General features: G+C 41.2%; 2 protein-coding genes across 4 annotated transcripts in view; one reads left to right on the top strand and one right to left on the bottom strand.

Annotated features, from left to right (window-relative positions):
- LOC109972961 (aminoacyl tRNA synthase complex-interacting multifunctional protein 1-like) overlaps window positions 1–2,755 on the bottom strand; it is a 4,905-nt gene extending 2,150 nt beyond the window's left edge. Inside the window, exons 1-3 of the mRNA XM_020622226.1 lie at window positions 2,690–2,755; window positions 666–760; window positions 356–469 (exon numbers count right to left, since the gene is read on the bottom strand). Of these exons, the coding sequence (XP_020477882.1) occupies window positions 356–469; window positions 666–760; window positions 2,690–2,721 (241 nt within the window). The 5' untranslated portion in view covers window positions 2,722–2,755. The remainder of the gene's footprint in view (window positions 1–355; window positions 470–665; window positions 761–2,689) is intronic.
- A 1,260-nt stretch (window positions 2,756–4,015) lies between these two features.
- Window positions 4,016–12,640, top strand: LOC109972936 (phosphatidylcholine:ceramide cholinephosphotransferase 2-like). Of its 3 annotated transcripts, none has more exons than XM_020622187.1 (8): window positions 4,016–4,148; window positions 7,476–7,640; window positions 7,873–8,410; window positions 8,543–8,660; window positions 8,749–8,806; window positions 9,651–9,746; window positions 10,032–10,198; window positions 10,587–12,640. In XM_020622187.1, exons 3-8 carry the CDS (start codon window positions 7,881–7,883, stop codon window positions 10,758–10,760), a joined length of 1,143 nt encoding a protein of 380 aa, XP_020477843.1. In that variant the 5' UTR covers window positions 4,016–4,148; window positions 7,476–7,640; window positions 7,873–7,880; the 3' UTR covers window positions 10,761–12,640. The 3 variants fall into 3 exon arrangements, with proteins under 3 accessions (XP_020477843.1, XP_020477844.1, XP_020477842.1); XM_020622186.1 differs by having other exon boundaries at window positions 4,018–4,148; window positions 7,476–7,706; XM_020622188.1 differs by lacking the exon at window positions 7,476–7,640.
- The last annotated feature ends 339 nt before the right edge of the window (window positions 12,641–12,979 follow it).

The raw sequence follows: 12,979 nt of genomic DNA on the forward strand, positions 1-12,979 counted from the left end.
ATTTGGATAAAACAAACAGAAGAGTCTGAATGAATAAAGTCTTTATTAGATTTAAACATTTGAATCTACCCACAGTCGGCGCTGAACCAGACATGGGGACCAGTCATACATTGTGAGGACATTTGGTAAAGTGCACACATTTTTAGAATCCAAGAATAATTTTAAAAAGTATGGAAAGTCTCCAAAGCTAAGGGTATTTAGGAAAAATAATATGTTTGTGTGGAAATAAAGATATTATTGTCACAACCTCACGTTTTCAAAGTGCTGTTTCTGGGATTAGACTTAACTACAGGTTTAATGTGAGAACCAGGTTTGGATTTGGAGTGTGTGTGTGTGTGTGTGTGTGTGTGTGTACCCGTGCGTCGTCTTTGCTTTTCTTGCAGTTGAACCTTTAGATGTTCGATGTCGTTCTTTAGTTTGGCGTTTTCCACCAGCAGCTTCTTCTGCTCTCTGACCGAGGCCTGCAGGACTAAAACATCATTCTAATTACGAAGACTCCATGTCATCCACATGGGGTGCACTCCCTGCACCTGATCTGTGTTTAAATAATTGGAAGCAAATGCTTGGTGACAATATCACAGTGTTTCATATGGTTCACATTTATTTATTTGGTGTAACTAGGCCACTAAGATGTCATCCACTGTGGCTGTTGATTAATTACTTACATGCTTTCTCTCTTATCAGCAGGGCATGAGTTTTGAAATACTCCATGATCTGCTCACCGTCCTCCGGGTCGAGCTTGACGAGAGCTGCCGCCAGGCTGCATGGACAGACAGACAGAGGAAAACAGGACAGGTGGAGACATAAAGTCGCTAAGTAGAAATAATATAAAAATGAACATTTTAGCCAAATTCATTCCCAAAATAACACTCATGGTCCTCATCCAAGTTAATTTAATGACTTAGTTTTTAATTAAATCTAGGCTGGTTTGAGACATAATGCAGTCCCTAACCCTATCATTAACCATCAGAACTAAACGTCTAACCCTAACATAAAGCTAACTCAGTCCCTAACCCTATCATTAACCATCAGAACTAAACGTCTAACCCTAACATAAAGCTAACTCAGTCCCTAACCCTATCATTAACCATCAGAACTAAACGTCTAACCCTAACATAAAGCTAACTCAGTCCCTAAATAACAATCATGGTCCTCATCCAAGGTAATTTAATGACTTAGTTTTTAATTAAATCGAGGCTGGTTTGAGACATCATTAACCATCAGAACTAAACGTCTAACCCTAACATAAAGCTAACTCAGTCCCTAACCCTATCATTAACCATCAGAACTAAACGTCTAACCCTAACATAAAGCTAACTCAGTCCCTAACCCTATCATTAACCATCAGAACTAAACGTCTAACCCTAACATAAAGCTAACTCAGTCCCTAACCCTATCATTAACCATCAGAACTAAACGTCTAACCCTAACATAAAGCTAACTCAGTCCCTAACCCTATCATTAACCATCAGAACTAAACGTCTAACCCTAACATAAAGCTAACTCAGTCCCTAACCCTATCATTAACCATCAGAACTAAACGTCTAACCCTAACATAAAGCTAACTCAGTCCCTAACCCTATCATTAACCATCAGAACTAAACGTCTAACCCTAACATAAAGCTAACTCAGTCCCTAACCCTATCATTAACCATCAGAACTAAACGTCTAACCCTAACATAAAGCTAACTCAGTCCCTAACCCTATCATTAACCATCAGAACTAAACGTCTAACCCTAACATAAAGCTAACTCAGTCCCTAACCCTATCATTAACCATCAGAACTAAACGTCTAACCCTAACATAAAGCTAACTCAGTCCCTAACCCTATCATTAACCATCATAAACATCTAACCCTAACATAAAGCTAACTCGAACCTGAACCCTAAGACCAGGTCTCAACAGGGTGTTTCACAAAGTGAGGACCAGACAGAATGTCCTCACTCTGTAGCTGTACCTTTTTGGTTCTCACTATATAGCAAGGACAAGAACACACACACACACACACACACACACACGCCTGAGCAGCAGCTGCTGCTAAACTGAAATACAGAAACAGCTGCAGTCAGGCCCGCGGCTATAAATAACAGGACCTGGTCCAACGCACATGAAGGCACTGCTCCTTAAACATAGTGACACCATATAAAATGACAAAGGATGAGTGATAGGCAAATGAAACGTCGTCGATTAAAGAGAAAATAGCACCTTTATTATACCACATATATATATTTAGGTGTTTCTATTGTAACCCTGGCCGTTATACCTGCTGTCACCCAGCTCTTATAACACAAGCTTTAATCGTTGTTGACCACCTTCTTTATGATTAATGTGCAGCTTTGTCTGCCTAAGAAAGTTAATTCAATAAAAAATCAATCTTTTATATTTTCCCATCAAAAATACAATCAAATAATGGAAACAATCTACAACATTGTGACAAGAACTGAAGCATTTCCACACAGAAAGGACACATGTCTGATTAAGATGAAAGAAAATCATTAATGAATTAATGTAATGTAATGAACTTTGGTGAAAATCGCAACAGTTTCAGACAATTTTGGTTTAAAAACACACCGAACACCCTCTGCAAGCCTTCTTGTGTCCATCTTATTTAAAACTTTGTTTAAACAGCATGCCTCATATTTGCCAGTGCAAAGACAAGTGACAAAGACAGAAATACAGGTTTTCATACCTGGGGTGAAAGGGGCTTTCACTGTTGTCCATGTTGGAGGACGTTGTCGTCAGCCCATCAGAGACAGAAAGCTCTGAGCCCGTGTTCAGCTGAGACCAACTCTATCAGCTGTCAGTTTCCATCTCCAGCTGGAGTCAACACAGCCTGCAGTTGGAGGTGAAACGCCTTCCTGTATGATCCCACAACTAGGCTCTGTCATCTGGAAACTTAATGACCGGACGAACCAACCAGCAGATCCACAGAGACTCAGCTGATTCTCATGTTTGACAAAGAAAAGCATCAGCTCCTCACATTAAAGAAGGTGGAACCAGAACATGTTGCTTCTAAATAGCTGAGGTTCATTTTCTACCAGTGAACTGACTCATGGCTGCAGCTCTAGGTCACTGAATGGCTTCATGAGGACGACACAGAGGGTTGGACACAGCGGGGTGGACACAGTGGACTGGGCACTGTGTTGGACACAGCGGGGTGGACACAGTGGGGTAAACACAGAGGGTCGGACACAGTGAGGGGATCTAGTTTGGAACAGAGGAGACACGGTGTTGACAAAGCTCTGCTGGGACTGGGTGCTAGTCTGTCCTTTCAGTTGTCAGCTATACAAACACACTGTCTGCTGCATCAGTGTGTTTGGGCTGTAAATAATCAGCCCCTTCTGGTGAGAGAAACCAGTACTACAACATCCACCCACCAAGCTCTTCTTAAACTCCACTGTATTTTACCTGAAACTCCTTTTTTGATGAGTGTGTTATTAACTCCTTCTCCTACTTGATGCTCCGTCTCTTATAACCTTTCTGATTATACCTGTGACTGGTCTGTGACACCAAAAGACAGCGATGAATACAGCACATGTCTTTAAACATGTTAGAAACAACTCAGTTCGTCAGTCTGCATCAGGATACATGTGAATTCCTCCTCTGGTGAAACAACCACTTTAGATTTTTAGATGGCTTTTTTAAATAACTGTTAAAATAATATCAGTGGGAATAAAATAATAATGAATCAGATATATAATTTACATCCTCACTAAGAAATGTTTACTTGTTTAATTGTTTTTAAACAGTGTTGACTGAAATTCGGCTGATGTCCTGATGAACCAGATGCTGTTTTGATAATTAGCTAAAACCAGATGTCAATGTACTTGGTTCCTTTTCACAACGAATCATTTCACTTGGCGGAAACTCCCGAGTACAGCCGATCTCAGGTGAGTCATCTCCGGAGATGAGTCCGGAGACGGAGTCGGGATTATTGGCGGAAGCTGCCGCACCATATTTGGAATCTGACCAATGACAGGCGGGAGGCGCGGGAACGGGCGGGGCTTCTGTGGCAACATACGGGCTCGCGCTCCTCAGCTGATGCCAAGAACGCGCACACAGGTAGAGAAGGAAAGAGGAGGAGAAGAGTTTGGAGATTAAAACCGTTGAAGTTTGAATGGAGGATGTGAGATCTCACCACTGAAACGGTGAGTGTGTTGTTGTTTAGCTCTACATGACAAAACATCCAGTGTGTTGAGCTGGTTTAGGTTGAAAAAGAGCAAAAGTGTGATGTCCACCGGTCGTTGGACAGGTGTGTGTCTAAGTCCTGTTCCTGCCGACGTGGACCCACCCCTGGGAAGTGGCTGGTTTTGCCTTAAGCACAGTCCTCGTGACGGTCACGGTAAACGAAGTGTGGCTAAATGATTTAAAAATTATTTCTTGATCTTCAGTGAATCTCATGGCAGTTGGTTGGAGGCTACTAGTCAATTAGGTGAAAATAGGTGGTCAAACAGCGACAGACTGTTTAATATGAAGAGTTGTGTTACGTAGCCTACTTTCCTTTCTTTCATACAATATTTAAATTAGATGACACATTTGTGTTGTCTTTGTTAGGAGCCAAAAGTTTTGTCCAGTCAATTTGATTGGTCCATTAACAAAAGAATAGCGTCATTAACTTGTCAGTAAGACAGGTTGCATACTTTCCTCTGTTAGCCTACATATAAATTTAATTTTTTTAATTTTTTGTTTCCCTTTTAATGCCAAAAAAATCAACTAGTTAATTGCGGTGACAGATCGACGACTTTAGTCTTTGGCATTGAAAACAAAGCTGAAACTGAAAAAGCAAACATGAGACTTGAAGCTATTGAAAAACCCCAGTGGCATTTTAAAAACTATTAATATTGGAAACATGAGAATTGTCCGGGTTGTTAATGTAAATCTTTTGAGATGCCAAAGTTGTTTTTCAGTGACAACCTTTAGATTTTTTGTCAGTGTTTTTGAAATTGGTTTCTTTTAATTTTACTTTTCTGTCACTGTTTTGGCGCGGAGGGGTGGGGCTAAGGGGTTTTTTTAACGATTTTACCGGAAACGCTCCAAGTAGAGTTTTGAGAAAAGCCGTGTGTGAATACAAGAAAACCTGAAATGATTCGTTGACTTAAAGGACCATGAATTAATATGTCTGATAGGAAGTTGCTGGTTTTCTCTGTTTTGTATCAAATATTTAATAGTTGAGAATAATTTGCAGAGTAATCAGTGTCAAATAATTTTAATTTATTTATTTTTTTGATGAATTGATTAGTTGTTGGGTCAGTAATATCTCAGGAAACTGAAACATGTTTACCAAAAGTGAGGTGATGTCTTCAGACAGTCCGACACACCAAAATATTTACGATCATAGAAGACTGTGGAACCCGGCAATTATTCACATTTGAGAAACTGAAACCAGAGAATTTCTATGTATTTTTCTGAAATGATTCAAATTCATCGGGGTTTACTGACCAGAGGCTATTGCTTCTGCTCCGCCTGCAGGTTTCCAGGTTGTGTGTTTTGGTCAGTGTTTCTGTGTAAGTGACCCCATGGGTTGCAGGTTGTTTCCATGATGACCAAAGTACTTATAAAGCTGCCTTGTGTGTAAATAACCTGCTCAAAACTGCACAAGACCTCTACAAATGATATGCAGCAAATAAGAAAACAATGCTTGCAGAGAGACAGAAGCACTTGAACTTGAGGTTTATTTGACTTTTTAAGCCTTTTGACTTGTGATGGTGCAGGGAGCTTGAACCTCACACACCACAAACGTGGGCGTTTCAGCACACTTACATGCACTTCGGTGTGAAGTGCCGTGAGAGGCAGCAGTGACAGGAGGTATTTAGCAGGAGAGAGAGACACGACTCACTGCTTAACCCCATCAGCAGCAGTTTCCACGTATCAATACTGTCTTTGTCTGCAGAGAACGTGTTGCATTTCCCCTGTGAAGATGCACAGACGCTCCCACCAACTCTGGTTCACAAAGTTTTAGAAATGTACATTGAATCATACATCTGGTGTTACTTATTTTATAGTCAAGAAATCCCATTAAAACACTTCACTTCCTGTTTATAGCTCTCAGCTCAAAGTCTACTGATTCCTACTGAAGGTGTAAATCATTACAAACCCCTCACATATATGGTTTTATTTTGAAAAAGGACCAGTAGTTTCTTAAAACAGCTGCTCACCACAGTCTTTAATCAAAGAAACCGGAGTAAACGTGCATTTGTTGGGAACTATTTTCAGTGGTGGATGACCAAACAATAGAATCAGACTTTACTGATCACCACTGGGAAATTCACAAGCTACCCAGCAGTGTGTAAAGTACTTCACATTGTGAGTACATGAGGTCGTTGCCATTAGCTCCACCTTTACCAGCTGCAACATTAAAGTGATGAACACTTGAATGTGGCCTTCACCGTCACCGAGGTCAACGGGCTGATCCTGGTTGGACTCTGGCTCATCCAGTGGATCTCCCTCAAACACTACTACGTTCATCGGCCACTGCTGGTTTTTGTAGTGCCTGTAGTGGTCCTGAGCTAGTTTCTGTGGCCCTGAGTCTTTGTCTTCTGATACCAAATGTGATAGAACTGGATCCTCTCTCTCTCTCTCTCTCTTCAGAGCTGTCGTAATATATGTGTTGCTTTATAGTTTTGAGATATAGAATGAAGAGAAGGTAAAAAAACCATCAGTTTAGTACTGTTAAGTACTATTTTTAGCCAAATCCCAGCTGATAGCCACAGTAGGTTATTTGTCCTGTTTCCTATTGATGACGCTACTGCAGGTTGGTCTTAGGTCAGTGCTGTTGGACTTGTGTGCTCAGACGTCACGTGAGCCAGTACTGTTACGTCGACATGTGGGTATGTGTGAATCACAGGGAGTGCCTCTCTCGTGTTGCATAAAGTCAAACACTCAATGCATGTCACAGCATGTGTCTTTGTGAAGCTGCAGAGATAAGGACATTCCTGTGAGCTGCAGGGGAAAGGCAGGGTGCAGGTATGTAGCTATGTAGCTCAGGATTTCACTAGGAATTCAGTTTGGTTCAGTAATGGAGACTCACTACAAAGACATGCTGCTGCCCCTGAATAGACATCACACTAAACAAGCTGTAATTGTCTGAGGCTGGGGAAAGTTGATCAGCTGACACAAGTTTAATGAATGAAAAGTGAGTAACACAGGAAAACCATTGAGATTGTTTGTTCTTTTATACCAACTTTGTACACTTTGTAATTTCAGGAAAATTTCATTATGAGTTCTTGGCTTTCTAAATTCTGACACGAGTAAAGTTACATCAAGAGTCAGAATAGTTCACGATGAAAACACCTGTTACATCTAGTGAGGTTAAGGTACAAGGTCAAAAGTTGGACTCGAGACTCGGCAGCGACCTTCTGGGATAAAACACCTTTTGCATTAATAATCTGGAAAAAAAAACAATGGAAATCATCCTTTCACTTTGTGACAGGCAGTAAACTGGACATAAAAATGTTGTTGTTTTTGTGGTTTCCCAGGTTTATGGTGAATGATCCTGACCAAGCAGGTTTGACCAATCAGCTGCCTGCCTTGTGGCCTCACCGGTGTTACTGCTTATATTGATCAGATCATTGATCTCTGTGTTGCCTGGACCCTGTGATCACTGCCTGACCAGACCAGAGAACTACATCACTGCCACTGGAGTATGAGCACTGACCTTTTCATTGCTGATACTGGATTATTGATCACGCATTAGCTGGGAAAAATCGGTCAGTACCAGCTAGAGGAATATTTGTAAATCTACAGTAAACCTCCAGAGGGAATCAATGCAGTAAACTTTCTTTTTCAGCTGACCCATAACAAGACTTTGATTGGCTGGCGAAGCAGGAAGGCTCTTTTCTTATTGATCAAGTGATCATATACATTTCTCAACAGGTGGATCAATGGCAGCATCACACCTGACCCAGAATGATGATGTTCACCTTCATGTTGAAGCTGTGGCCCCAACAAATGCACCTCCTAATCCTCTGAGGGTTGCTAATGGTACCCCAACCTGCCACGCTTCCTTGCCATCAACCCCCACCGATGCCCATGAAGGCAAGAATGAACACAAGCACAGCAAACTGAGGAGCCTGTTCAAACAGAACGAGCTGATCGACTCTCTAAGCAATGGGCTGAAGCGACACTGCAACTATGTCAAGATCACCGTGTCGGAAGAATGGGCAAACCACCTCCCGAAGGAGTGGTGGAAGACGGGCGTGGCCTTCCTCTATGCTCTGTTCAACCTTATCTTCACCACTGTCGTGATCACCATCGTCCATGAGAGGGTGCCGGACAAGTCTGTGAGCCCACCACTGCCTGACAAGTTCTTTGACTACATGGACCGAGTCCCCTGGGCATTCACTGTCACCGAGGTCAACGGGCTGATCCTGGTCGGACTCTGGCTCATCCAGTGGATATTCCTCAAACACAAGTACAATCATCAGCCACCGCTGGTTTTTGTAGGGCCTGTGGTAGTCCTGATCTAGTTTTTGGGGCCCTGATTTGAGTCTTTATCTTCCAATATCAGGTATGATAGTAATGGATCCTCTTCCTCTCCTTGCAGAGCCATCGTCGGTCGCCGCTGTTTCTTCCTGATTGGGACGCTGTACATGTATCGCTGCATCACCATGTACATCACCACACTGCCGGTGCCTGGGAACCATATGGTCTGCGCTCCGAAGGTACACGCACGTTTACATTTACTGTTCACGTACATGTTTACACACAGTTCATCAGCTCTAAACGTTATGTTATTTGTTCTTTGTGCAGCTCTACAACAACTCAACTGGGAAAATCGGGAGGATCCTAAGGCTGCTCTCAGGAGGAGGTAACACCCAGACAGTTCACGTTACAGAACAGAAACTGGCAATCCTGCTTTGTGAAGTCGACACAAGAGAAACAGAAAATGTTGATGCCATGAACTGAGAACACACTTTGGATGTTTTAACGATGTGTTCAGTACTGATAACAATATGGTGGTGTGTGTTGTTAGATGAAACAGATTGTGTTTGTTGACGTGTTATGTGTATCCACTTAACAGATTTCAATATCCAGTACACACACACTCACACACGTTGTTCCAAAAACATCTTGGTTACATCAGTCATCACATCACAGGGTCAGGCTCACAACATGTACCTACATGTTCAAAATCAAAACCTGATTTTATAGTTCACGTGTATCTGATTTGTGCATTCAGGTCCCTGATTTCATACAAACTTATAGACAAATGCAGATCATTCTACGGAGTTCTTCTACCGGTGAAGGTCATATAGACTGAAATGTGTATTTAATAAATTATTCAGCCTAAGTGAGACGGTGTGAGGGAGTTCTATGTTTTTGTCAGTTGCCTTTTCCCACCGACGCAACTGTCACAGTCAGGGGACTGTGCAGGGGACAAATCTGTCCATATAAAAGTCTTTCATGGTCACTGTCCACTCTGTTTTTGGTGCTGGCCCTTTTTCTGTCCTTCAACACTATTGGTGTGAAATTTAGTAAGTTGGTTCTAATTGTTTTCATCGGTGTGGACAGGATTATTACTGCAGACCAACTGGGGTTGGGGTTTATTTCTAACTCTGGTATATTCAGAGATATATTCAGTTCCTTCACTTTACCTCAGAACTCCTCCCCTGTCCCTTGGGGTAATAATATCTCTCTGTGTTTGGGTTCAGGTTTGTCTCTGACCGGCTCCCACCTTATGTGCGGAGACTTCCTGTACAGCGGACACACTGTCATGCTGACTTTGTCCTACCTGTTCATCAAGGAGTGTGAGTAAACCCAGTTTTCTTCACACATTTGCAGTTCTCTGATCAACTAAGAGCCTTTATTTCAAACTGAACCGATTCCCAGCGTTCAGACAGAGATCACATATTCACCAAATCTGTCAAAATGTGGATGGAAACGTAGTAACATTGCTTTTAAAACTAAATATTTTAGAGGGTCAACACAATGTAATAATAATTATGCCAAACAGGAAATAAAATACCAAATACTCACCTGTGTGATGTAGTGCTAGATGAACACCTGATCTGTTTATGTTTCTGTGTGTCCAGACTCTCCTCCCTGGATGTGGTGGTATCGCTGGGTCTGCTGGTTTCTCAGTGCCTCGGGGATCCTCTGCATCCTGATCGCCCACGAGCACTATAGCATCGATGTGGTGATCGCATACTTTGTCACCACCAGGATTTTCTGGTGGTACCACGCCATGGCCAACACACATGTAGGTGAACACGGATGCTGGTGTGACCTTGAACCGCCCTCTGTTGACAGTACTAGTTGCTAGCTGGCTCTGGGGGGGTGTGGTAACAGGTTAATGAAAATCATCATTAGTCAACATATTCCAGTGTGTCGTTTCATCCGAACAGAGGCCCAAAACCAAACCTATTCAGCATATGTACAAAAATCCCAGAAGTTCTTCTTGGGTATTAATGAAGTACTCTGTCTTTCTGGTCAAGTCAGTCACAGCTGAGAAGCTGGAACCAGTGAATTTTTGGCATTAATTACTGAAATGAATTGAGTATCTAAGTAGTTCTGTTGACCAGCTAATTACTTAATCATGTCAGCTTTAGTGCTTTCTCGTTATGAATTTTGTGTTTATTTCTGCCTAGGCACTGCATCAGGCTCCCAGCAACTACCTGTCGAGGACCTGGTGGAACCCAGTCTTCAACTTCCTGGAGAAAAATGTCCAGACGACGGTTCCCATAGTGTTTGAATGTCCGGTGGCCCTGCCTTCATCCTGCAGACAGAGATACAAAATGGTGGAGGGGGCGAGGGACGAGTGAGGACGGAGGAGGAGATAACAGACATGGGGTGATGGAGCAGCATACCACCTGCCTGACCCCTGGATGAAAGAACAGGTGGATTGAGATGGACAGAGGAGTTATTTATTAGAAGCCAGGATTTCCACTGCTCTCCTGATTCCTGAGTAATAGGAGGAGGCACCAAAGAGGTGTTATGTTTACATGATCATGATCACGATCACTTGGTATTTATTTAGTTCACCTTCCTCTTCAATTATGTCTGAAATGTTCAGACTAAATGAAGAGTGTTATCTGGGGAGGTTTGTGAGGTTGACTTCCAGCAGTGCTCGTTAAGAGAATGAGGGTTTGATTCTGCTCAGAAGTGAAGTAAGTGCCACGTAAAGCCAAAAGTCATTCAAAAATGAGTTTTACTTCACTGTCCCATGATATTTTCTCTCAAGCCTTTATCATATCTCTAAAACCAGCTTAAAGCATCTCTTCTCCGTGTTACTTTATTTTCTTGGACAATACGTCACACAGTAACTCATTTAAACTTTTTTGGGGACTGTCGACCAAAGCTATGATGATTAAGGCAGCAACTAATGATTGTTTCCATTATAGATTCATTTGACGTCATCTTGAGATGTTTTTTCAACTGAAGTCAGAAAATATTTAGTTTATATTAGACAAAAGTAGGAACATTGGACTAGTATTAGTTGACATATGACTGAAATGATTGTTTAAAATTATTTTTCTGGTGATGAACTAATTGTTGCAACTCCAATTTCAGTCCAGCCAAAAACGATTTTGTGTTCTGACATGTCAGATAATGATTGTAAAGGGCTAACAGCTACGCAACCAATGCTGTTGGCTAACTGGGTGATAGTGCAAATTAAGAACAGCTAGTTACTGAAAATTTATCAGTTTGTCATTATTGTGTGGTTTTTCTTGTGATTATTGAGGTTTCGTTGCTCAGTTGTATATACAGGGACACAAAACAGATTTTGAAATCATGAATATATTTACAGGACAGATGATGGTACAGAAGAGGAACCTTACCCCAAACTAGTACATGTTTTGTTGTTGACATGCCAAGCAAGAAAATAACTTTTGTACAATGAGTGATATCAAGTGAAAGTTTGTGTGATTGAAATGGGTGCAGTTAGCCACATGCCAGCATTGACCTGATCAATTTGGATGAGTAGTGCCAAAAATCTAAATGAAAAGATTAAGCAGGCAGAAAAAGCAAACGAAGCTTTCAGCAAGAAAACATTACATTAAATGTTTAAACTGTTTATTTCTGACTGTTTGGTGCATTAACGTGCATGACATTTAGGACCAAAGCTAAACTGCTAGTGACCTTATGATTGTTTATGTATTTGAATTTGCGCAGCTAGCCACATGCTAGCTCTTTATCCGTTATTGTTTTGATACGTAATGTCATTGAAAGTAAAAAATATTATGTTTAGCATATGTGAAAGAGAAACGTATCATCCTAAAAATTTAAAATGTTGGGATTATTTGTTGCTGTCTGGGTTTGGAAGCTAGCCAGAGCTAGAGCCGGACCAAAGCTAACTAAGATAGCAACTTAACATTCCCAGTTCAGTGGGTTGAAGTGAATGAAGTTTACTGTATGCGACTTCCTGTACTTGATTATTGTTTATTTAGAATATAATTCATGTGAAATTCCATGAAGTATTGAGACACTGAGTTCTGAGTGGTCCGTTTTTTAAATTTTCATTTTGTGCCATTATTGTACAATTAATCATTAAATAATAACATCTTGTATAGTTTTGATGCACCGACACTCCCAGAAAAAGGCTAACGTAAAAGATGTAGCTTGTGCTTTTCATGTTTTTTTTTTATTTTGGATAAGAAAAGGTTTCTGCAGGGTTTGTCAAATAAATTAAATTCAAGCCTTTTGAAGGCCTTGTTAATACCACATAAGATGTAATTTGATACATTATTTTTACCAGTTCAAGAAAGAAAACCCGTACAGATGATAAGACCTACACTACAACAAACCAGAAACCTGTCACAGACCCTGTCCTTTCATATGGGTCACACTGAAAAGTGGGTTTTGTTGTGGTTCACAACATCAGCCCCATTTTTATTCCACGTTTGTTTACGATTCAGGAGATTATTCCCATTAAATGTAGCCGAATTAGCAATGTCTCCATGGATTTCGTTTTGCTAACGATTACCTTAAAATACAGAATTTGAGCGGAACGTTTAGTTTGGATGTTTCCAATCGGATAATA

Source organism: Monopterus albus, unplaced genomic scaffold (genome assembly GCF_001952655.1).
Source record: "Monopterus albus unplaced genomic scaffold, M_albus_1.0 scaffold274.1, whole genome shotgun sequence".
NCBI lineage: Eukaryota > Metazoa > Chordata > Actinopteri > Synbranchiformes > Synbranchidae > Monopterus > Monopterus albus.

Excerpts from the sequence above, each read along its gene's own strand:
- LOC109972936 (XM_020622187.1), top strand. The coding sequence starts at position 7,881 with ATGGCAGCATCACACCTGACCCAGAATGATGATGTTCACCTTCATGTT. Across the intron at positions 9,747-10,031 it reads CTACCTGTTCATCAAGGAGT|ACTCTCCTCCCTGGATGTGG; the intron begins GTGAGTAAACCC and ends CTGTGTGTCCAG. Across the intron at positions 10,199-10,586 it reads ACGCCATGGCCAACACACAT|GCACTGCATCAGGCTCCCAG; the intron begins GTAGGTGAACAC and ends ATTTCTGCCTAG.